Raw genomic sequence first — 26,017 nt, 5'->3', positions numbered from 1 at the left:
TTTTTTCTTCTTCTTCAATTTAAGAGCCTAGCTTTTGTCGGTGCAGCTCCTTCCATTTACGCCTATCTAGCGCCAACTCCTGAACTTCCTTATACGTCACAATATACACCTTCTCTTTAATTTGCTTGATGTAGCTGTACCTCGGGCGACCCCTTCCCCTCTTTCCTTCGACTTTCCCTTCCAAGATGTTTTTGATAAAATGAATTATGAAAAACATCGCGGAATTTTATTGGGGGGACTTATTTTTTTTTCTGACACACCATACACAGAGGATCATGGAAAAGTTTACTGGAGGTAAATCTGTTGACCACGTTGAACATTGGAAGCCTCTAAAGCGACTTTTATTTAAAAAAAAAACATCTACAGTATATCTACACACTGTGATTCACACACATGTGATAGATTCCCTGAGCTTTGAACACCCACCCCTGTTCCATATATCATTTAGGTAACCAAGGACTATTTCAAAATCTAAAATAGAATCTCCCACCTGGCTACCTACATATACCTAAAAGGCACAATGCGACGGTTTAGTCCACTCACTCACTGCTCACTGTAATGATATATTTTTCAACAGTGTATGGACAGTTGCCGATTTCAAAATCTGGTAAAAAAATTGGATTTTTAATGAAATAAATAACATCTCAAATTCTGCTCATTTTAGGTATCTCTGAAGGCTTTAATTAGTCGGCGTAGAGGTGAATACAAAACATTTTGCGGAGCCACTATTATTACTGAAACTAAATTAGTATCTGCTGCCCATTGCTTCGAAGAAAGCAAAAGAAGTAACTGTCACAAACTTTTGTTTCCTGGGTAGGTACCTACTCGTTTTGTAACGCTTTAATTAGTCTATTTCACGGTTTTGTCCAAGCTTTACTGCGCGATCATGGAACTAAATCTGAGAAAATGTTATATGTATGTGTACATTCTTAGGCTTTTTTAATAGCAAAAATAATAGCTCTCATATAAGTAATAACTGAAGGTTAGTGAAGAAATTTTTGTATTGCCTTAGCTAGGACTGAAGCTACTTGAAATCACTTTCTCAAGCTTTTTGGACCCCAGTCAGTTGTGCGTAGCTGACGACTACTTTTATGATCAGTATTTTCTTGTATGAGCCTTTACACGTGTCTTAAGCAACTCAATCGCGACGATTCGAAGCGAGTGACGCGAGCTTGTGTACTAATGTAGTTTCGTTCAGCACGTGCGGTTCTGACAAATCGAGGTCCACATCTAAACATTATTAAAGCCCATTTTTACCACCAACATAAACGTCCCTTTTCCGTAAAACAACTGTTAACATGCTTTGAAACTTGAAGCTGAAAATTCGTAGCAAACAATAGTTTTAAGAAAAGTGACTTTCATGTGGTCGGTGAACTTGGGATTTCATTAATAATCTTGTATATTTTTTAAAGAACAACCAGCAGTAGTTATTTTAAAAACAAATACGCAGTAGCTGGTAATCTTATGAACCTAGCAAAATATACGGCTGATGGACCCGACGGCCAGTGGAGGACAATGAAAAGCGCAGTTTTTCCTAAGAAATACCGTTTCCCTAAAGACGATATAGCAGTCGTTGTAAGTGTCCTTTTTACCTTTTCTTTTTAAAAAATGTTTTCGTACAAAATGCTCTACTCATTAACGAGCAATAGTTTATATTTACTTCGTTTCCATAATTGCTAAAGTTACTCTGTCTATGCCAGAAGTAGGTAGTTTTTTTGTGTAGCCACGGATAATAGCTAATAGATCAATAATTTTATTAAGTATTATTTTTATTATTCAATGAATAGTATTTCCCCTTTAGGCGATTTTTAAATGGGTGATTTTCTCCCTTTTAAAAACCTATTAATCACAATATGAGATAATAACTCTAGACTGAAAGAATGACCGACTTACTAATCAAAATCCTAGCTATTCTATAGGATTAACAATTTAATATAATTATTCACTTTGTTGTTTCCAGGTATTAAATTATGGTTTTGTTTTTAATAGCAATATTGGGCCTATTCCTCCCGCCTCAAGAAATATGGACTATAAAGGAAAATGTTTAGTGTCGGGATTCGGAAGAACAGGGCATAGGAAGAAGGTAAAGCTCTTTAAATGATTTTTTAAAGGTGGGTCCTACGTGGGCATATCAACGAAGCGCATTGTAGGATGTTCGCATCACCCGCCATGTCACGTGGGACTTTGAAAGAGATTCGCATCGCCACGTTCGCATCCAGATCGTACACATAGAGCGCAACTTAAGTATCATTAAAAAGTCATAATCAACAATTGATGATTGCTGATTGATGATCTACACGATAGATTCTTTTGAATCTAAATAGTGTATGACTTGTGACTTTCCAGTTCAACAATTTTCCTCTGAAATTACTCTGTTAGTCTAAACCATTGGTAAATTCGTCCAGTACGTTTATTACGAACATGACTTGAACATAACCTATAAACACAGATTAAAGAGATATGACTTTGACTTTGTTTTACAACATATTATTTTCTTCTAGGACATAGCAGACAGACTTCTATTGGCGCATTTAGAGTTAATACCAAGTAGTTTGTGTTCAAGAATACATCGCAGACGGATGGACAAATTAATATGCACGTCAACAATGCTTGCAGATGTTGGAAAGGTAAGTGTACACGTCAAGGTATACAAATCTAGTATAAGTTGATCCTTCAATTTGTAGAAAGACCATATAACGCGAGTCCAAGACAAACTGATTTTGTTAACTTGATGTGTGTACTCTTAAGAAGCTACCACGTTGCAAGCCTAATTAGCAAGAGCTGGTTTACTTAAAATCTGCCATACCTTTGAAAATCATTATCATCAGCGTCATCAACCTTTCTACCAACCCAATGCTGGGCACAGGCATCCTTACACACATCTTTGAAATCATAAAGGCTTATTAGACCCCAAAACTGGTAAGCAATTCTGTTAAGAATTTTAGGAGTGGACAAGCATAGTAAAAGTTTTCAGGTCAGGTCACTCAAACACTTACTGGGTTCTTGTAGACATTTCTGAGCAACCTCATTGATAAATAGGTACTATCCAAGCAGAGAATTTATATCCATGTGCTTACCATGCGACAACAGTCATGAGCAATGTATGTGACTAAAACATAACTAAATGAGTTTGGACACAATACAGTTATATTAGTTACACGAGTTACACCTAAAAGTAATTAAATGCTTATGACGTAATGCATATTTGCGTATCTGATATGAGATTAAGGCGATTATCACACTGCCCCGCATGATGCAGCGTAGTGCGTGGATGCGTTTTTTTCCGTTGTATAGAAATATCTCCGTTTGTATGGAAAACACGCATAGTCCAACACACTGAAAATGCATCCACGCTCGTTCATGCGGATCACGCACATACATGCGGAGAAACACGCACCCCCGCGCGTAGTTGCGGGGCGAGACGCAAGGTATGGCACACTGAATCCCGCAATGCCGCGCGTGATTTTGAATGGGCGTGACGTGTATATTTGAAAATGGAACTCGCTGTGCGTGAATTTACAAAACGCACCTACGCGCGTGAGTGCGTGAAAAACCCGCACGATGGTGCAGATCTGCACTCCCGCAGGAACGCGCGTAGGTGCGTCGACACGCAAGATGCAGCGTGATGCGGGGCAGTGTGAAGATCACCTTACCATTCAAAGTGTGAAATTCTTCATTTGTTTTAGTGTAATTTGTCATATTATTTAGTATAGCTTGTGCTTGCGGTTTTACCCGCATCCCGTGGGTACCTCTGCACGAACCCGAAATAAAGTAGCCTATAGTCTTCCTTGATAAATGGGCTATGTAACACTGGTTTTTTTTTCAAATCGGACCAGTAGTTCCTGAGATTAGCGCGTTCAAACAAACAGACTAGCTCTTCGGCTTTATAATATCAGTATAGATCAAAACACCCTGCGAGCCTCTTTCCTAACTATTTTGAGGTCGGCTTCCAGTCTCACCGGATGACGGATGTAGCTGCTTTACAATAATTTATTTTACTTTAATATTCGTAAAGATATATTTTTTATATTTTGTAGGGCGATTCAGGAGGTCCCTTAGTATGTGCAGGGTCTGGTGACCCAAACGATCAAGGCAAAGGCGTTTTAGTCGGAGTGGTCAGTGGACACAGCAGAGGCCGAAGTTCATTCTTCACAAGAGTCTCAAGATACTCCAAGTTCCTAAAAAGTGAATCTAGTCCAATAATAAATAAAAACGGCATTGGACCAATGCCAATCTACTTACATTTGTACAATGCCAAAAAATATATGGTCATATCAATCATTTTAATATATGAAACAGTATTCCCATTTTAATTTGTTTTATTTTATTTGTTTCTGTTTTATTTAAGGCCTGCCGGGGCTGCGGGATTGTTTGAAAGACCGCGGCCCTGGTACATAAAGGGTTTCAGAAGGAATATGATGGGTTTTAGTCAGTAAGAGTCGGACACTCCCTCACGTTGCTAATCCACAGCGAGAGGGGTCATTCAATGATATCCAATCAAAAAGAAAAGCTGTTTTTGTTTCAATTTTACCTTACTTTCCTTTTCTCTCTTACTTTCCTTTTTTATACTTTCATTTCAGTTTAATTTTTTCTTACTGTGAAATTTAGATAAATCAAAAGATACTCAAAAAAATATTTATTAATACAAACAATAATGCAAGTGATCATTACAAATTTGTTAGCACACATATTGCAACTGTTATCTTTGACCCATTTGTTGAATAGCCCCACTTTCATGTGAAGGTTTGGAAGGCCGATGTTGATGATCGTTGTCACGGCAACCAACACCCCTTGGTCTGGATCCACCTCTGCAGGATCACCCGTGTCGAAGCATATCAGGCCTCCTCCTTCAGTTTCCTGAAACACAAATTATTTTCAAAGAAAATGTAGGTATATGAAAATAGTCGGATCCTAGTTACAACTCCTCCGTGCGACTGATTAAAATGTATCGCTGACTCTTTCTTCTTTAATGAGCTATCCAAATCTTGATCATTTTTTGATAGCTCCTAAGAAACCTACTTCGACACAAAATTAAATAAATCAAAGTTTAAAATTATGAAAAAAGGATTTTTAAAGGCATAATTTATTAATGCTCTCTACGGGTACTAAGACAAAAAGAAGAATACAGTTAAAGCTTGGAATACATACAGAAAATGCATATCGGATTCGATTATCGAATAACGAGCACATAAAGAGTCTGCAGCTTCTGCACAAGAGCCTCTCGCATTCCGCTCTCGTCATCATTTCTACTTCTTCTGTGTACAAATACTTCACTTTGGACCAGCTCTGAAAGACAATCCTATTTTTAGGGTTCCGTAGCTAAAGGGTAAAACCCTATTGTTTTCGCCCCTCTGTTCGTCCGTCCGTCTGTCACCAGGCTGTATCTCATGAACCGTGATAGTTACAGAGTTGAAATTTTCACAGATTATTATATATTTTCAGATTATTATTATATTTCTGTTGCCGCTATAACAACAAATACTGGAAACTAGAATAAAATAAATATTTTGGGGGGTTCCCATACGACAAACGTGATTTGCTCATTTTTGCTCTGGTACGGAGCCCTTCGTGCGCGAGTCCGACTCGCACTTGGCCGGTTTTTAAACTTGATCAGCAGTAGAAGATTATAGAATATTTGATTTCATCTTTTATATCTTTGGTATCTATAGTATATTTATCAATTGTATGTACACCCTTAACTGCCCATTTTCAAGGTATTCTCCAGATAAACTCCATCCAAAGGTTGTCTGGAAGAAATCGCTGATTGGCGATAAGACCGCCAATTGTACTCTTCTTTGTACGAAATCACAATACATTGTGATTTCCTGTGTTGACAATTTTCTTGGTGTACAATAAAGAATAATCTAATCTATTCTAATCTTTTATTGATACTTTGATTTATTGATAGAGTGAATGGAACAACGCACTTTGACAAAACGGAACTGTACAACCTCGTGAAACTAAAAAGACTTAAAAATACTTCTAAGGGACGTCTCACCTTCGAAGCTTTAACAGCTGAAGCTGTACACATACCGTCGAAATCATAGTCTCGAGTAGCGAAGGGAATTTTGTTGACCATGGTGTTGAAAACAAAGGGCTTAGTGACATTCTGAAAAGAATACCATCATTAAATAAACACCATGCACTACATACCGCCAGAACAGAACATGATGACTCTCTAAGACCAATAACTAGTCTTAAAACTCAAAACTTCGAAAAAATCATTTATTCAAAGATTTGGTAAAGTAAGCTAATGATAATGACGTAGGCTCACCACAATAGCAAGGTTGAAAGCAGGGAATCTATAGAATTTTTGCGAATACACATGGTTCATTGATCGCCATTGTTGAACTTCATCTGAGACCGGCTCTGCCGCATATGTCTTAAGGATACCGGCCACCACTCTTACAAGACGGTATTCATGTCTTTTCCTGAAATCAAATGGCTTTTAAAAACTTTTAAAAGGCAGTCCATAGTCTGGGACTTGGAGTTTGATACGCCCGTGCATCAGTCTCTCTCCGGTCCTGTCGGGTTGCCGTCCCATCGGGCTATGAGAGCGAAGGAATAGAGTGCACATGTGTCTGCACAAATGCTTGTGCACTATAATATGTCCTGCGCAGCTTGTTGATCTCCTTATATGAAAACAGCTGCCGTAGTCGACAATCGGCTACGACGCTTTTACTACTTTTCCCACCGGATAAAAAGTTAAATATTCTAGATTTTTAGCTTACCTTTTCCTGTTTGTAAGAAAACAATTGGCTGAAGTTAAAACTCTTGTCTCCCCAATAATACTCCCAGCGCAGAAGGCACGATATAAAGACTTATATTTATCGATTAATCGGAAGATGAGGACCTTGAAATAAAAAAAAAATATCAATAAAATGATTAGGCAATGTAGATGAGAAAAAAAAGAAAAAAAAAAAAATCTTACATGATGCGACCAGCGCCCTAATTCTACCTTAGTACCATATCTTCGAAAATTGCTGCGTCTCTGAAATACATATAGATTTATATAATCTCTAATTGCTTAGTTTTTAGTCTCCTTGTTTTGTTTATTTATTTGTATTTGTGCTCCAATTGCATGCTTAGCTGGAAGTCGACCCCAACATAGATGGAAAGAAGCTACGCAAATGATGGTAGATGCACCAACAGCACGACAAAAAATTGTTCTTGAATATGTATTAAGTACAAAAGATCTTGGAACAAGAATATGAAAAAATATTTTATGTCATTTCAAAATAAAATAAAAAATCTAAAAACAATACCTGTCTCTGCAGAAAGGTTGCATTTTCGGAACTAAGAACTATGCAAGCACACAATACTATAATGATTCCGTAAAACGACCCGGAGAGAATCACCTTTGTAGATTTTTGTGGTCTGTGCGGTCATCAAACACTTATATACTTTATCGATAAAATATATATCCACTAACATCGAATTATGGTAAAAGCATTAGAAAGTAAAACCGAATCGAAGAAATATTTACGTAAAAAGAACTAGTAAAGAAACATGTCATCCATGAAACTTGTGACAATACATATTTGACACGGTTATGGAATTTGCTATCAAAATCTCTATGATCATTTAAAAACTAATATTTGCGTTTATTTAGATCTGCATATATATTTCCATTTTGAAAAAATCTTTCATGCATAAATATTTAATTGTACCTATATCTTCAGGGTTCATCTCACATGCGGTCTGTAGCAAAGTTAAAATTCCCTCTTTACCTACTTGGTACAAAGTAGGTATTTCTCCTAACGAAGAACATGTAGGTACATTGTTCTTTCTTGAATAAGTGCCTGTCGATAATTTTCCAAACAATCTGCTCTAAGATAGTGAACTTCATCTTGTCTTGGACGGTGAATAGATAATAATGGATCGGAAATCGGAATGATGGAATATGGATTTTTAGAAAGCCATTCCGGCTTTATGAGGCCACCGTAGGTCATGGTGTCATGGTGATCATGCCTTTACTAAATCAACAACATCATATACATTCATTAAATAAAAGTATTTAATTGTTAATAACCTTATCACAGGCGGTCTCTAGACTTACAAATAACAATCATGATCATCATCATCTCAGCCGTTGGACGTCCACTGCTGAACATAGGCCTCCCCCTTAGATCTCCACAGATACCTGTTGGAGGCGACCTGCATCCGACATATAACAATGTAATATTAATCAATAAACAAAGTCACAAAAATCATTTTTTTTCTTGATGGGAAATCATCAAATGACTCCTCCCGCTATGGGTTAGCAGCGTGAGTGTTGCTTTCGTACAATCCCGCGACCCCTGTCACTAAGTCGTAACTATACGTTAAATGGACAAAACGTAATATTACGCAAGTTAATTGATCTTCTAGGGACTACTTTATCTGAGCTTTTTTTTTTTTTTTGTAAAGTGCGTTTTTTGCTTGTCCCCCGGATTTGACCTAATTTTATTCTTAAACCCATTAACTATTTGAGTTTTTAAAGATACTGGACCAAAGAAAATACATTTAATTTTAATTTATTATATTAGTTTATGTTTTATATGTTTTTATGTTTTAATTAATTATTATTTTGTTTTAACAGCATTTAAATAAACAGGAGTAGGTTTTTTTTTACTTGTCCCCAGCTGAATTTGTATGATTGGATCAAGAACATTTAGAGATTTTTCTACGGACGATATACTTTTTTTAACGGATGTAGTTTCTAAATGTCATCATTTAATAATATTCATCAATTCATTTGTAATATTCTGGCTTATTTACATAAAAAAACGTATAAAATTACGATGATGAAATTTTGATCCACACTGAACATTCAGTATTGTGACCGCATTTTATAGTACTTTAAGCCACAATTTTTGGGTCCTAATACTTTGAAACAGGCACTACTTAAACATACTACTGCGTTTTACTTTACTTTACTATTAAAGTCAAAAGGACTTTGAGGAACGTAGACGTTTTGTTGCTGGCCCCGTACAAGAACAGAATTTATGTTCAGATATGTGTTTGAATTTTACTACAGCGTAACCAAATATTAGGATTGCTGTTTATTTCTAGAAACCGCCATTTCTTTAAGTTACTGTTTGTCTTTGTTGCTCAAAGTCACAACATGACAGACCCTATAAAGTTAAGTTTACATGGAAAACAGTGATGTTGTTTCAGAAATTCAGAATAATAGTTTTCTGTGGGGATCAATTTTATTTTATTCATGTTTACAATCTTTATGTAAACGAGGTACAATATTTTTTTGTTATTATTTGTTCCATTATTAAAAAGATATAGTATTATATAGTATTTCTTGATTATTATTAAATGTTGATCTGGAATATTACATAATTATAATAATAGCATCCATGTAGATGAAGCTTTATTCTTTTCAGGCGTTCAGTGGTGTGACTGTCCCTGTTTTTTATTTTAAACAAAAAAAAATTAAAATTCTTTATAAAATACTGTTTTGTTCTGTTTTCGCTCGATGGACAGGAATTTAATTTTGATTCATAACTAGGGATCACTGCAGAAATATATTTTTATTATAGCTTAATATTTTAAAAATTAATATCCGATGTGCATCAAAAGTCACATAATTGAAATTGAAGTTTGATTTTTGTTATAAAACGTTCAAAGAATTGTCGTGTTTTATGTTTTTTCCTTTTGACAAGATTGCTTTCTTTAATTAGTAATAAAAATATTAATAATATTTTGAGTAGTTTTTTGTTAATATCATACTCAATAGAGTCACATTCTGGAAGTGATCACATAGCTTTTTCCATTATTTACTCAGATATTTATTATTCTAGCTATATTTTTGGCGTTCCAACTTAATTTTCGTTAATTTCAATCTATATACTATTTAAAAATAAAAAAAGATTCCATAAATTAAAGTTTTTTAAAATAACGAAGTTACATACATGTTGACACAAATAAAAAAAAAAGCTCATCTCTTTCTTAGGTCAACAAACTAATAACACGATACTTGAATCAACTTCTTGTAAAGTTTATTTAGTTTTAAGTCTCTATTTATTTTAGTTTAGTTTTAAGATTCTCTTTAATTCTTTTTGGTATGCGGTGTTTACCTTTAAGTAATGTTTGCATTGTACCTTATAGATTAATTGTAATTACTGTTATTGAATGCTTTGATGTACACCATTGTTGGTAGACCTAATAAATAAATAAAATAAAATAAAATAAATAAATAAACAGCTCAAATATTGAGCTCAAGCTTCCAGGTTACCAGGTCAATATGTACCTATTGGTACTTATCGCACTTTGCAATTAGTCGGAAAACACAACAAAACTCATTATGCACCTTTTAAATTGGTTTATTTGATTATTGTCGCTTATAAATATAACAATGGGTTATTATCACGGGTATCATAAACTTAAACGCAGATTTATTACACATATTGGTCACGTGATTTAGCTTCTAATTTTATAACTATCCAATGGCAATATGAGATAGCATGAATTAACTAATTCGTCTTATTTACAATGCCAGGTAAATCTCAAAGTCCGGATCCAATAAACTACTTAACTGTACCAATAAATAAAATTATAATATCACAATAAGGAATCAATCTCTATTAAAACCTCTACCCATCATTTAACTTGATTTATCTTTTACATCCCACACTTCATCACAGTTTTGTTCGTGTCCCCAAAGATCCGTTCCATCTCCAGTGCGTTTAATCCTTTGTTTTATCATATCCTCCGAAACCGTCTTCAGATCATATGCCCATCCGATTGCTGCGAATAAATCTATGAATTTAGTCGTCAGATTGAGGCTATTGTTACCGAGTTCCGCTGCCCGATAATCCCAGGGGAAGACATGGTGGTAATTATGGAAACCTTCTCCACCAGTGGCGACCGACACAGCTACATTTTGTGCAGGTAATATTTTTGCGTCATAAGGCTTGTTTCCCCATATATGAGCAGCGCTGTTTACCAAAAAGGTGACATTGAGGTTCATGATGTAGCGAAGCATGGTGATATGCCAAGCATTGGACCAGGTTTCTCCCCAGAAGTAAACAGGTATCATTGTAGGTAAGGCGAAACAAACAGCCCCAATGAAGGGTATGGCGTATCTGCAAAGAAAGTTGAAGTTTTTACACGATATATGTTTATCTGTATGTGCTCTATGTGTGTATCGATAGGTATAGAATTTTAATTAATTTAGTAAATCTGATAATTTTTTCGTTCCTGACACTGATTACAGTTTAATACATAACAATCGTAATCAGTTCATCAAATTATTATCATTCTAATTAAATGTATATATGTAGCAAACTTACTTTTTCTGAAACCGCAGGACAGGATTGTTGTAAATATCGGACATATTGAGTTCTTTCCCTCGCTTTTTGACTTCAGGATGTTTTCTCACAAGTAGCCATCCTACATGGGAATAAAAGAACCCTCGGCTGGCATTGTGGGGATCAGCATCTGTATCGCTATACTTATGGTGGAGTCGGTGGTCCCTCACCCAGTCAATGGCTGAGTTTTGGAACGCGATGGAGTTGAATACCATTAAGAGTATTTCTAATGGTAGTTTCGCTTTGTAAGTTTTGTGGGCCCAGAGTCTGTGAGCGCCAGCCGTGATTCCTATTTCTGCTAACACGAAGAGGATGTAGCCTGAAAAATATTTTGATGTTTTAAAGATACTAGCAATGCGTAAATAAAGATTGATGACATAGAGCATAATTTTTACGAGATTACTTACGCTACTGCAGAACATCTTACTTACTGAATAAAATCGTAGCCCATTTAGCAGAAGTGAAGCACAAGTAAAGGCCATAAAGTCCGGCTATGTGCCAGTAACCAAACGTAATGAGGTTCGGATACACTATTTGATACTTCCTGGGCGATGCTTGGGGCACCAAATGTTGCAGTGTTAGTTCTTTCTCCTCACTCAAAACCGTAGTTGATTGATAGCTTTGGGCCATTTTGGGCCAGGTCTGGAAAAACATTTTTTTGTAAATAACTCGTTCGTATTATGTACTATGTAATTAGGACGAATAAGCATTCCTATTGTATACAAACACAATCTCAACAAAATACGGGTAAAGAGATATTTAAGGCAAAAATCATCGCGATACACATTGCTCAAAATGGCGTGACAGGCGCTAAAAATCGAGTTGATCTAAATTGCGATAAAATAATAAACTAACTCGGATCATCATCTCCCTCCCTCTCTCCAACCTAACCGAATGCAACTGAACATCAATGTTTTACTCAGGAACGACTGCCTATCTCATCTCCTCAACTCAACAAGCGAACAAGCTGAGACAACGAGCAAACTGATACCGCTTGATAAGACTGGTTGTGAGACTTCAAGGCTTCTGACTATTCGTAACAGAAGAGACCCCGAACGTCATGCATGATATTGTCACACGTCCACTACTTGACCGCTGACCTTATTCTGACCGTTCGATGGATCCATGACGCTCTGTTACTCAAACACGAGCTGACCTATAAATTGTACCTATTATTTGTCAAACAAACATTCGTCATATAGGAGAAACACGGAAACTACCATCTAAAAATAAACGACTAACCTATTAAGATAAGAAATGTTCTAATAACCTAAAGTTTTAAACTGACGAATAAAGGTATTAACTTAAGGTTAGTAAGCCCCAGCGGGGCCCAGCAGGGCCAAGGCCTGCCGGGGCTGCGGGTTGTTCGAAAGAGATACCGCGGCCCTGGTACATAAAAGGCCTATGACGGAACACGACGGTTTTTAGTCAGTAAGAGTCTGACACTCCCTCATTTCTACTAACCCACAGCGGTGTTTAGTAAGAAGATACAATTGGTAGAACTCTCCCTTCAAAATATAAATAGAAATACAGAATAATAGTAGTGTGATATATTGACAGCCTTTACAATAATACCAATTTTCTGAGATGGGAAATCATCAGATGACCCCTCTGGCTGTGGCTACTCATCATCCTCCGAGCCTTTTCCCAAACTATGTTGGGGTCGGCTTCCAGTCTAACCGGATTCAGCTGAGTACCAGTGCTTTACAAGAAGCGACTGCCTATCTGACCTCCTCAACCCAGTTACCCGGGCAACCCGATACCCCTTGGTTAGACTGGTGTCAGACTGGCTGTGGCTACTATAACGCTCTATTATTTTGAAGCCATTTATATACCACAACCGCGGTAACTCAGAGCCTGCAGTATTTTAAATATACCGACCTACTGCATTGAGTGGTTACTACTGATTTCCATATTTGGGTTAATTTCTTAGGTATAGATAAGATGTGGATTAATTTTAGTACCTTGGTAGCTACTTATGTAAATCCTGTGAATTAAATAGCAAATGCAGAAAATTCTTGTATTTAAGTACTTGCCAGTTGACCGAATTACCAAAAACAAGTTAATTGATCCAAGCTGGTTTACGTTTGATATCAGAGTTAAAATTAATTAAATACACTTGTTAATTATTTTACGCACTACTTTTTGCTTATTTACTCGGTTTGTGTTAACTTAATGTTTTAAATCAAAATATGCTAATCAATATGGAAATCTACAAAAAAATATTATTGAGAAAAAATCCTGTTATTTTCCATGATATACTCGGTGGAAATCAGTAGAGACAAAAATAATAAAAAAATATCTTAGTTAATGATCATCTTAGTAAATTTTACTGTAGTATAAATACAATCTAAGCTTTACTGAGGTTCAGAAAGGTCAAAGAGGGCAGGAAAAATTTATGAGCCCTGTACTCATATCATAAAAATGAAGTACCTAGTTGCCTACTATGTTTCTAAGGCAAACTAGGTAAGTTAGTATCTTCATGAAACTTAGGCAAAGGAAGCATTTTAAGTAATAACAACGAACAGCAGTTTAATTTTCATCAAAATCAAGTCAGAATTCGAGTTGAAGTACCTATGTAAATTTATCAATTCCTTTTGTTTAACTTAATTAAATTAAAAATCTCACACTCACGCATTTCCTGACAGTGACTGATTTATGGAACATTTTATTGTTTCGAACTTTTGAGGAGTTTCCGGGCACTTCAGATTTTGATTTATTTGTATTTTTTTTAATTACTAGCCGACCCGGCGAACTTCGTACCGCCTAATTAATGGAGGCATACCTATTTAGTAAGTCACAAACACACGACACAATACTTTTTTAATTTTTTCCTTATTTGCTCACCGTTTAGACCAACCCTGGACTACGACAAACATTTTAAAACCAAAATCAGCTCAATCGGCCCAGCCGTTCTCGAGTTTTAGTCAGACTAACGAACAACAATTCATTTTTATTTATATAGAAGATTAATAATTTGTTTTTTTCCTAAAATATTGGAGTTGGTAATTTCACGGAATTTTTGGTTTTCTGGTGATACAACTAGATCAAATAAGCTTCGCTTTGTCTTATGTTTGACTCATATAAAACCTACTAATAATATTGGCAACATTTAAATTGGGGCAATACAGTCACGTTGCATGAATGGGACACAATCTGAGTAAGCAGAGTTAAGCAACACTAAATTAACTAATACATGGTACAGTATCATAAGCAAAGGTTAGTACGTATTCTAAAAAAGTTAATTTATGTGTATTGCAATTATATTATTTGTCGATTTATGTCGTAATTATTCCTTCGTGTAATAACGTAACAAATCCAAAATATTAGTTTATCTTGTTCTTAACTGGTTTATTTTTCTAAGAACACGCAAAACCTATATTCACAGATATACTGGGATCAATTAAATCCACACTTAAATAGCAATCAAAAATCTTTTTATTTTTACAGTGTTTGTTGTCTAAGACATGTATTTATCTTTAGTCTTTAAAAATAGGTAATCGATCATTATTAACGAAATCACGTAAGCACTCTTATTTTTTTTTTTAATTTGTTTTTACACTTACTATTTTTTTACGCCCTCCAAGACTCACAACCTTTACTTGAAGATATAAACTCTAAATGAAGGCGGAGACCAAAAGTCGACTCTTTTAAAGTTTCATTGGTTTAGTCGTACGTTCTGCTAAGAAAAGGGCACATACCATGTTTTCAAATAATTAAGTTACACCTTTTTTAAATATAGTGTACCGATGCAGTATTTATTTATGTTTTGTGCACAAAAATAAAATAATTTTACGCTAGTGGAAAAAAATATGAGCAACTCAAAAAAAAAATACTTTGTCCCGGCGCCAATGAATTTTTTCTTATTTTGCATATGGCAAGGGCCCAAAAATTTTACCCAGTATTTTTATATTATAGGTATTCTTGTACTGAACAACGAAACAAAGTTTAATGAAAAATCTGATCAACTGTAATGTTAGTAAGTAACGTTCTAACGCATAGAGACATACTTTTTTGTGTACCTGATTCTTTTTCTTTTTGACTATCTCCAGTTGTTTTTACAGTTCTCTATACCTATGTATTGAAAAAAATATTATAAATTAAATGTCATAACGCAAAAGCCGATTAATTACGCATTATTAACAAGCCATCGGACAACAAGATAAATTGTTCGAATAGACAGTAGATAAATAGTTACGCATGATAGTGATGTATGTTGTATAGGTTAAAAAAATGGTATGGAAATAAATGTTTTTTTTTTCTCTATTAAAAGCAAAAAAATATACTGCATTGAATTATCGACTCGAAGCAAATTTTCCAAAACCTGTTTTTTTATATATTTTAGAGTTATGCCACTTTACCGTATGCACTTTAATGATATCTTAAACGCTCGTTAGCCGCTTTTATATCTTCTAATCAAGTTGCCGTATCAATAGTGTCGCACTACTTTGTAGAAAAAAACTCACGTATTTTAGATAATCTTAAACAATCATCTCTTTGATAATATCTAAATAGCACCTGGATATATTTTTGTTGTTTTTAAGGTGGGAGTTTCCTACAGTTTAATGGATTGGTTGATAATGTGACTAGACAGACAGACAGACCTAGTGCGAGGTGAGTCCAAGAGCGACTACTGGGTCTCGGGTTCAATTCCCGAGTCGGACCGATTTCGCTTTGCGGGTTCTAAGAATCTTTCATAAAGCAGCCCTGAGTCTGGCTGGAAGTTGCTTTTTACCATTTTTAGACACCAGTGCCTCGCAGAGCACGTAAAAGTCGGGAAATAAACCCAAATCTGCACGAATTGAAGAACTTGCTAAACTTGTCAATGAACCTGTTAAGGCTTATCAACTACAGTTTCAATCATGTTATAAGTAAACAAATAAAACAAGTAAGCGGCGCTGCTAACTCAGGCCGCTCAATCGCAAGCATTGGAAACACCTGAGAGACCCAATCAAGTTCGCTCTAGTGGTGGGCACGCAGTGGGCTTCGTACGTCCGTCGCACCACTCCGTCACCGTCCGACCGGAATGGCGTACATGCGCGTGCGATCGCTCTTCGTTCTAACTTGTAAGTCTAACTCACATTACCCATACAATAATAATTAATAACTTTTGTATAGTAGTGCAATTTTTCATCTACGTGCTTTTTTATCGTGTGTGTGCAGTGAACGTTTTGTTAGATAATAATCGGATTTGTGTTGTGATCGTATCGTGCGTTTAGTTTTTGTTATGCATTTATTTGCGGTAATCATGCCTTCTTGAAATCGGTTTTAAATTGCGTAAAACAAGTGGGAATAAAAAATATGGTCTTTGAACTACTTATAAGTTAGAACTTGTAATATTATTCTCGGAAAAATTCTTATTGGTGAATGTTTTGTGTTCTTTTATGTGTCAAACTGTTTTTGTTGGCTCTACCATCTGTGAGTCGTGTAAACAAAGTAATTTAATAGTTTCACCTAACTGTATGTATGTTTTGAGATAAAGTTAAGTAACTAGGAAGAAGTTTTGGGCTGATTCCTGATGGCTACTAGGTATTATTCACTTTAATTTGTTTGCTACAGTTGTCTACTCTACTCTTAAGTTTGCTTTTCTCCTACGACATAATCATAAGTTTCTCATACATCCGAACCCAGGAAATTACATAAGTAACCCATTAAGTATAATAAAACCACTTTTCTTCTTCGGCTAGGCCTTACATAGTATGTAGATATGGCTTTTTGAGAAACCTACTTGGAACTAATAAAAAACTAACGGGACCATGGTAAAACGACAGCTTGTAGGTGTGACTCATGTGACTATCTTGTCTATACGTTTGCATGATGAATATTTAGTGTTTCTACATTCCAGACACGATCACTATTCTTTATGACCAGATAACCCATAAAAACTGTAGGAGCTATAGTAGCCCGTTTTTTCATTGTCCAAGCAAATGAGATTCGTCGATTCACAAGTATATTCATATTTAAACTTCATGCGTAACCTTAATATTTATTTTCTTGAAAACCGGCTTTGAACTTGACCTGGTCAAATAATTTGGGACATAGGTAAGTTTCATCGGCATGGTCACTAACCATTCATCCATTTATAGGAAAGGATTTTTCGAAATAGCTTATATCAATTTCGGAACCGCGGGTAACATCCCGTCAATACACCTATACACATTGAAACTTAATAAGACGGCAGTTTTAACATTAGTACCTAACGCAAACAGTTACGTTTCATTGTTAGTTATGCTTTAGCATGTAACGATAGTGCCTCGTATTCGATGCACGAACTCAATAGCGTTACGTAGTGTAAGCAAACAGTGTTGAATGTATCTCAACTGGCAGTCAGGTGTCTTGTAACATCAACTTGACCTACGGAGGATCGGGCTTCTAAATAACATTGTCATACTTAAACAAAGACTGGTCCAGGATCAAGCATGAGGGGCTACAAGCGTGTTCGAAAGAGTTACAGCGGTCCTGGTAAACAAAAAGTTTCAGAAGGAACAAAGGTGGGTTTTAGTCAATCACTAAGTTACAAAGTCTGACACGAAATCCCGCTGCACCCACAGAGAGTACGTCAGATCTCCAATAAAATAGGATCAGACATAAACGCGTAAAATCCATATTTTAGTTGAAAAGATATAATAGTTTTCCCTGCTTTTAAGGGATTTAATGTAAAATAATTTGTTTATCTAATAACTTCTGTTTTCCTTCGGCCACCCCCAATAATGGTTATTATTTTTTCCCCCTTAATTTATTACTTGGTACTAAATAATCAAAATGACTTGTGTGAATGACCGTAAAATCAGAGCCCATCAATTAGTAGGTAGTCGAGTGTTAGGGTGCGTCCACATCTGGCGAATGCGCCGCGAACGCGCAGCACGCGAGCCGATCGCGAGCTGCGCGCGTGCAGTTACTGCAATAGTTCGGTGCGCCTCTTTAGCGCAACTCACGCAAGGCTCGTATAGAGCGCGCGATCTGCGCGCAATCAGTTCTCGCCCTTACAGTTCCGTATATTGGCTCAGTACTATCGAAGATGGCAGACGTCGCGCGCCGCCTGCGCGCCGCTCGCGTGCGGCGCTTAGGTCGCGCGCGAGCTGCGCGCGGGCGGCGCAGAAGCGGCGCACGAACAAAAATGCACGCGCGCAGCTCGCGATCGGCTCGCGTGCTGCGCATTCGCGGCGCATTCGCCAGATGTGGACGCACCCTTAGGTAAACATATCGTCGTGGTTCCAAATTGTTTTTGTTCTTGCTTCATTGATTATCATAATAATCATCTTGTGATACTATCAACATTTTTGTATGTGTAAACAGAGTTGGAGGAAACACAAACGTTAAGTTCGCTTCCCTAAGGGTGCGTCCACATCTGGCGAATGCGCCGCGAATGCGCAGCACGCGAGCCGATCGCGAGCTGTCCGCGAGCTGCGCGCGTGCATTTTTGTTCGTGCGCCGCTTCTGCGCCGCCCGCGCGCAGCTCGCGCGCGACCTAAGCGCCGCACGCGAGCGGCGCGCAGGCGGCGCGCGACGTCTGCCATCTTCGATAGTACTGAGCCAATATACGGAACTGTAAGGGCGAGAACTGATTGCGCGCAGATCGCGCGCCGCTCGCGCGCTCTATACGAGCCTTGCGTGAGTTGCGCTAAGGCCTCTGCCGCGAATTTTGCGGGCAGCGGGGCGGCGGCGGCGGCGGCGCGGGAGCGGCAGGATCTTACGAGTATAATCAAATGGACCGGCCCTCGAATACAGCGGCGCGGCGGCGGGCAACGAGCGGTGCGCTCCAGTCAAGCGGTGACCGCCCGCGGTGGGCGTCTGCATTGTAGGCATAGTGTTATACATTTTTTTTGTGACGTATCAAAATGTCTTCGGACGTGCAAGAGCTAATTATTTCGGCCATCTTTGAAAGGACACCCATATGGAACAGCAAACACTACAGAACACAACACTACACTGCTATATTGCCGCGCGATCTGCCCGCTAGTTTCGAGAACAGGTATGCGTTGCCCGCCCCGCTCCCGCGCCGCCGCCGCTGCCGCCCCGCTGCCCGCAAAATTCGAGGCAGAGGCCTAAAGAGGCGCACCGAACTATTGCAGTGACTGCACGCGCGCAGCTCGCGATCGGCTCGCGTGCTGCGCATTCGCGGCGCATTCGCCAGATGTGGACGCACCCTAAGAAAATCTTAATCGTTCTATAGTTAACGAAGAACCAATTATTACCATGGCATGGCATACCTGGCCCTTCTAAAAAGTAGCCTTAATCTGACTCTATCTATTACTAAATAGGTACTAAATCGGTTCAGTAGTTTGAGCGTGAATGGATGTCATTCCGAAATTTATGTGAAAGGAACCATCCGTTCCAATGTGTTTCCTACAATTTGTTTCCTCGATAGTGTAAAAGGCTTTTAGACACAACAACTAGGCACAGTCACATAAATAATTTATTTGATATTCTTCTTATATCGAGTGAGTTTATTTCTCTATCGTCATTGAGCCCCAGTGACTGAGTTCTGTTCGTCTGACGTATCTAGAATGTATTTGCTGTGCACACAGTACAAAACAACGTCAATCACTGACAATATCGGGAAAGTTCCAAGTTATGTAAAGAAAACGATTTCTCAGTAACATCCCATGTTGTTCAACAATAGGTACCTACATCTTGTCGCCTCTAGTCGTTTCTAACAACTCCGACCGTTACACTCTTCATTGTTTTAACTGATACGTACATCCCATAGTAAGGGGTCAAGCAGGTTTACATATTATCTCTGAGAATATATGAGGTGATAAATCTTTGTGTACTTTCAAATATTTGAGTAGCCGTGGAAAAAGTACCTATGGGAGAAATATTCAATCACTTGTTTCTTTTTTGTGTAAATATGCTTTTTGTACAAAAGATTTTTATTGAAACTTGTCGTTAGTGAAGGTAACAATTTGTTCAACAAAAAATATGCATTTAGAATTTAGAAAGCAATTATTGTCATTCCTATACAAGTAATGTCATAGGCTAATTATACAACAGCATAACTTTCTCCAATTATTGTTTTTGTAATCATTGATTTGCAAGACAATTTTACTGTCAATATTAATTACTTCCATGGAAATACGACGTCTGTCTAAGGTACTCTCAGACACGCACAGGTTTCTTCATGGTTAGAGAATATATCTACTCAAATAATTTGGTCTTAAGATTTTGATTTTAAATAGGCCTATAAAAAAGCTCCTTTGGCATGTTAATTGTTCTAATTTAATCTTTTGGTAACGGGCTTAAAACCTGCCACCAAATCACCAAATGGAAATTCCTTTTAATTTTATTGTTCAAGCACCAAAGAAAAATAGAGCATTTGTATGAGTAAATTTCAAGCAACAATCTTGTAGGTAATACTTACTTCTTGTATTTCATTAGACTTTGATTTAAGTCCTAGTAGGTTCCAATCTTAGATACCAGGAAACAGTCCCACTTTCCACGGCGTCTCAACCCATTGCTCTAACAAATGAAGCGTTTAAAAAAAACAGTGAAACCATCCGTTATTCTTTCAAGCCAGTATCTAACGTATACTTAACCAGACTTATAATCCTGGTCATACATTAACCAACACGTATACGCAACAACGATTATCAACAAGCTTCAAAAACCGCAAAAAAATTGCTTATAACGCTCCTACGCAGCTAAAATGACTGTAAAGTCAGCCATTAACATTTCTATTAGACCAACATTTGGTAACCGAACCTGTATAATTTGACGCCTCGTTGCTATCTTCATTGCTTTTACATTTATCGTTGGTCTAGTGTGACTATGATCTACATATACTTATGTGGTAGTTAAGCGTAATGACCAAAATGTAGATCAGGAACTCCCGTTGTGAGGTGTATATTATATTAGGTCACCGAGACGATTTATTAATTGTTCAATCAGATTTGGCTCCAAATATTAGTGGTCCAACTAGTCACTTTCCAGTTAAGTCTGTGCCAACTTTTCAGTTTACCTACATTTAAAAATCCGTAGTAGGTATTTCATTACTTGGAAATAAAGACTACAGTGTTTATATTCCATGAATTAGACAAAAACCTCTTGCACATATCGACAACATACCCTTCTATTGTAAAACACTGGAAATCATCAATTAAATATTACCTACACTTTACCGCGGATACAAATACCTACTCAACACTTAGGTACCTACTTATGTTCTTTCAATGTACGTAGAGCTGACTTCACATGCTTTACAACTTCTATTTAAGAACCTAATATAAACCTACCAATACATCAATCAAAGTTAGTACTATAGGGCTATGAAAAGAATAATAAAAAATATTTATTGTCCTCTCTCACTTTTATGGGTTATTTACTAAACACAAATTTATACCTAATGTCAATGCAATAAAGTTCAATATTGATTAACGACTTTGCAACTATGTACTAAGTCAAGGTTCTATATGAGTACGAGTTCTAGACTTCACTGCACTGGCAACATTAGCAAATAAAGGGAAAATTATCTATATTAAACCTTAACACACGATCAATAAGTTCAAAATCCTGTAAGTATCGAGATCTCCAACGATAGGTAACTAGTTGACAAAGTCTAAATCCAAATGCATAGAATTCTAGGCTCGTGAATCATAGAAAATTCCTACGCAGTTTATTGCAAAACGTGTTTATTCATAGTTCTTAATCTTTATTGTTTACAAATTGAATCTTTATACCTACGTGTTTTCTAAGATATAAAAAAAACAACACAAAATTGCATAAGGCTCGAATTCTGCGTGGGTAGCTGACATCATCTGAATCTACTAAAGCAGGAAGTTTTAGTAAAGACTGTTTACAAAATCTATGAGTAGAATACCTTTTCATACCTAATATTTACATTCCCCTATCTTGTAAATGTAAACTAACTAAAACATCTACTTCCATAGAAATCACATCATCTTTTTCACACAACAATGGAAAATCTAGACAATAGGAGACTTTTTCAACGATCTCAAACAAATTGTTTTCTTATACATACAATAGTTTCATGGCATAGCTTAATGAAACTCAAAACATACATAATAATATTATAAAACAGACGTCCATAAATATTTTGGCGTTTGTAAAGGCACGGCTCACTGATCAACGAGAAAGTTCGAATTGGCGCGCCTACCATTCGTATTCATTGTGTAATATATATAGAGCATGCAATTTACTCAATGAAACAACACAAGGGTTCCGTCCCTGAGGTATTTGACCTCTCTGGAGACGAGATTCGCAAAAAGCGGACCTTGAAAACTGGTTCTGACAAGACGGGATGTGATGAAGCAAATATGCGTAAATCAACTCAGCGATCGGCTTTGTTTATTATCTCAGTGTTGCTATGCAGCTGTTTTGTATTTACCGTTTGAATTATAGGTAGCTCCACAACGATGCTTGTGATTGCCATCATATTTACAATGTTTTCAAAGTTATCAAACGTTTAAAATTCCCACAGCAATAAAAATGCGTATCTTTTGGGATGGTATTTACTGTTACAATAAATGTAGTTTTAACATTGTTAATAAAATCCACTCTAATGTAACATTTGTTTCCATTTTACAGTGTTACAACTATGCCGAGCTGAAATATCGGACTCCTTACCAGAATCGTGGTATTCGGCAAACGTGATCAATGATGGCTTCCAACCTAAACCGATTACGGAGATATTCTCAACTGAATCACCGTTTTCTACTACAAACCCGATAGTCGTTTTGCCGAAAGAATCCAGTTCCGTGCCGGACGAGATCTTGTTGTTATCAACATTACCACCTCCGAGGAAGATATCAACCACAGGGTCATCATCTGCATCAGTAGTAACAATACCATCTTCGACACCACTTCCACCATCTGTACACACGTTACCACCGTCGTCAGTGCAAACGTCAGCTCCAACTACATTCCCAACGACACCTTACCAACCGGCGCAACCTGAACTAATCACTCAGTTTACTGAACAAACCCAACCACCATCAGAACCAGCGTTCTCAATACAACCGGAGATCCAGCAAACACCTGAACCGCAGCAACCATCTGGACCCCCGCTAACTCAGTCGCAACAAATACGATTTGAACTGGTGCCAGGCCAGAGCCTCCCTGATCAGCCGTCTACACAGCGACAACAATTACAAACATCTACATTATCACCTCTATCTAACTACTTCTTGATCTACCAACAAGCGCCACAATCCATTCAAGGAATTCCAGGACAGTTTGGAACGTCACAAGAAGTACCGCAAACTAGTACAGTCGGGCAAGTGCCTACTACGAGAACACCAGCGACAGTGTTCATTCAACCAGCTCCCACTGTTTCTCCTCCGTCGACTCGCACGGCACCTCCAACATCAACAACTTCGGTGCCATCAACAGCTCGAGTTCAAACGACTACCAGAACCACCAACTGCCAAAATCTAACAAACACACCTCAATCTCCACTCTACCCTCTAAGAATTCGGGTGGTGGCTCCCAGTGGTTCTATAACAAATGTGAACTTCAACACTCCTGGAAGAACTACGACCACGAGACGACCAACGACGACCAGGACCCGTAGAACAAGTAGACCTAGGAAGAATAATTATGAGACGTGTACGGACGGATGCAGAGGTAGAAGGGAGCCGATATGCGCAGCTCCGTTGGCGAGCGGTTTCTTGGATCCGAACACTTTAAAGGGCTTCCCATCTGTCTGTCATATGGCCTGCCATAACTCCTATAGAAAGGATCGTAAGTTTATTTATTTACAATATTTATATTCTACAGGACTACCTACCAAATTGTATAGATAGTTCAACTCAGATTTGCGCGCGGCCCTATGTGTGCGTCGGCTTGTAAATATACAACTTTCGTTCGTGTGACAGTGACGTCGTCCGAGCATGACGTGTTCTTATCGCTTTTTCTTATGGGTACAGTCGTTTACAAAAATGTCTAGTTCTTCACGGAGAAAATGTTTAAGGAGTCAGGTAGCGTTTCAAAAAATGAAACAACATTCAAAGCTTTTTATTATTACATTTTACAGTTTTTCATTATTTTTTCATACGTTTTTTCAAATTGACATTGACAGTACCTAAGAAATAAATGAGGTGAAATATCTAAGATGAATTAAATACTTCTTACATATTTTCTAGCTCGGGGTACGAGGACAATAAATAAAAGTGTGGACTAAAAATGCAAAATTCATCATTTGATTTTTCAAGGAGCGATTCAGAATCATTATAAATAAATAAACATTAAATTACGTAATAACTATTTTCTTTAAACAGCCGTAACCCCTAAATAACTGTATTTGTACCCGACTGTACCTCTTGTCACGCACACAAAGTCACTGTATATATACAAGGGTTACCCACACATAAGGCCGCGCGCAAGACTGAGTTGAACTTACTATACCAAAGTTTTTTTAAAGTCTGGCAATCTATTGCTGTGACTAAAGTGGGTAACTCCCATTCATCATATCAGTTACAAATCTGTCATTATTTTGTATACTCATTGCTGTGTTGCATGTCAGCGCCCAATTTAATTGACTATCTTTTTTGATGATCAAAAAACAACATTTTTTAACTGATCCAACCGGATTGATACTGGCATTACACAAACAGGCGTTATCGCTTCACTGTTAAACTGTTATAAAAAAAAAACGATTTCCTCAGTCGGTGAATGAATAAACAATCTTTAACGGTAACCAGTGCATGGAAACCAGTTTAAAAAAAACTATTTTGCTTTAAAAATATCGCATTTCCACATAACAAAGTATGTACTCGCAAAACTATGCTAGTTGGTAACACCTAGAAATATGTTACTAACCTTACTATGATTATTTTGTATAGAAACCTGTTTAGTATAGTTTGGTGCCATGTAGCATTGCATTACAGCATTATAAACCATGTTTTTTTTTTAATTTTCAGCATATGAGAAGGTTCTAGACGGTCGCTGCGGGCGGCTGCGCACACGAATCAGGACGGTTGACTCCAACACAAAGCTCACCAGAGAAGAACTGAACAAGGCACAATACATCATTGACAACAGTGGAACTAAAACCATCGTAGAATTCTCAGGTTTACCCCAATAATGGGTCAAGTTTTTGTATAGACTTTAGAAAACCAATTCACGTACGGCAGAGGAAATGGCGTTGCGAAAAAAAAAACATGTCATGCCAGAGAGCTGGCGTCAAAACGTCAACATTTTAATGAAAAGAGCCTTTTTTTAGGTTTTTTACGACTTTTAACCACGAGTGAAAATAATACAATTGTGCCAGAATGTACTCAAACACTTTATATTTAAGTCGTTATCGAACGATTTATGTAGAAAATAAAATGCTCTAAACTATTCATTGTCGATAAGTGTCGATATACTGAGATAATGTAGGAGTAAGAGAGTTGAACTGATTTTATAATTATTGCAAATATCTTATAGTCTATGCTCCACTGGGCTCACCTATCAACTTTGTACGTTTGTCTTTAACTTAACGGTAAAGATATTAGAAGTAGGCTCCATTTATGTTGGTATAATGAGTTATTTTTAGTGAAAGATGAAAGTTCGTGTATGAGTTTGGGAAATGAACAGTCGATCTTTGCCGCCTGACATAATTTCTGATAGACTTTATTTAATTTTCTTGTAAAATCTTTAGCTGATAAATCTACTTTACTTTTTATTCCGTCCATAGAGATGTACATATTTGATATCTTATGATATTTTTTAATAAATATTTTTTTAAAGTAACTGCAGTTTTAATTAACAAATTC

General features: G+C 37.1%; 4 protein-coding genes across 6 annotated transcripts; 2 read left to right on the top strand and 2 right to left on the bottom strand.

The window, feature by feature from the left end:
• The first annotated feature begins 1,417 nt into the window (after positions 1-1,417).
• Positions 1,418-4,313, top strand: LOC124634148 (transmembrane protease serine 7-like). The gene is made up of 4 exons (XM_047169571.1): positions 1,418-1,575; positions 1,961-2,083; positions 2,502-2,627; positions 4,038-4,313. The coding sequence occupies exons 1-4, from the start codon at positions 1,465-1,467 to the stop codon at positions 4,311-4,313; spliced, it is 636 nt and encodes a 211-aa protein (XP_047025527.1). The 5' UTR covers positions 1,418-1,464.
• A 268-nt stretch (positions 4,314-4,581) lies between these two features.
• Positions 4,582-9,524, bottom strand: LOC124634146. Its single transcript, XM_047169570.1, has 5 exons — positions 6,932-9,524; positions 6,275-6,853; positions 5,999-6,109; positions 5,149-5,286; positions 4,582-4,857 (listed from the first exon to the last, which is right to left on the bottom strand). Exons 2-5 carry the CDS (start codon positions 6,332-6,334, stop codon positions 4,582-4,584), a joined length of 585 nt encoding a protein of 194 aa, XP_047025526.1. The 5' UTR covers positions 6,335-6,853; positions 6,932-9,524.
• A 776-nt stretch (positions 9,525-10,300) lies between these two features.
• LOC124633820 (acyl-CoA Delta(11) desaturase-like) lies at positions 10,301-14,978 on the bottom strand. 2 transcript variants are annotated; one of them, XM_047169177.1, is made up of 4 exons: positions 14,870-14,978; positions 11,735-11,945; positions 11,286-11,622; positions 10,301-11,078 (listed from the first exon to the last, which is right to left on the bottom strand). In XM_047169177.1, exons 2-4 carry the CDS (start codon positions 11,931-11,933, stop codon positions 10,598-10,600), a joined length of 1,017 nt encoding a protein of 338 aa, XP_047025133.1. In that variant the 5' UTR covers positions 11,934-11,945; positions 14,870-14,978; the 3' UTR covers positions 10,301-10,597. The 2 variants fall into 2 exon arrangements, with proteins under 2 accessions (XP_047025133.1, XP_047025132.1); XM_047169176.1 differs by lacking the exon at positions 14,870-14,978 and adding an exon at positions 13,938-13,985.
• A 797-nt stretch (positions 14,979-15,775) lies between these two features.
• LOC124633738 (mucin-2-like) lies at positions 15,776-25,994 on the top strand. Of its 2 annotated transcripts, none has more exons than XM_047169058.1 (3): positions 15,776-16,369; positions 22,848-24,056; positions 24,664-25,132. In XM_047169058.1, the coding sequence occupies exons 1-3, from the start codon at positions 16,330-16,332 to the stop codon at positions 24,810-24,812; spliced, it is 1,398 nt and encodes a 465-aa protein (XP_047025014.1). In that variant the 5' UTR covers positions 15,776-16,329; the 3' UTR covers positions 24,813-25,132. The 2 variants fall into 2 exon arrangements, with proteins under 2 accessions (XP_047025014.1, XP_047025015.1); XM_047169059.1 differs by lacking the exon at positions 24,664-25,132 and adding an exon at positions 25,181-25,994 and having other exon boundaries at positions 15,789-16,369; positions 22,848-24,002.
• Positions 25,995-26,017: the final 23 nt, after the last annotated feature.

This window comes from Helicoverpa zea, chromosome 10, assembly GCF_022581195.2.
Source record: "Helicoverpa zea isolate HzStark_Cry1AcR chromosome 10, ilHelZeax1.1, whole genome shotgun sequence".
Taxonomy (NCBI): Eukaryota; Metazoa; Arthropoda; class Insecta; order Lepidoptera; family Noctuidae; genus Helicoverpa; species Helicoverpa zea.
This window is presented reverse-complemented; position numbering and strand designations above follow the sequence as displayed.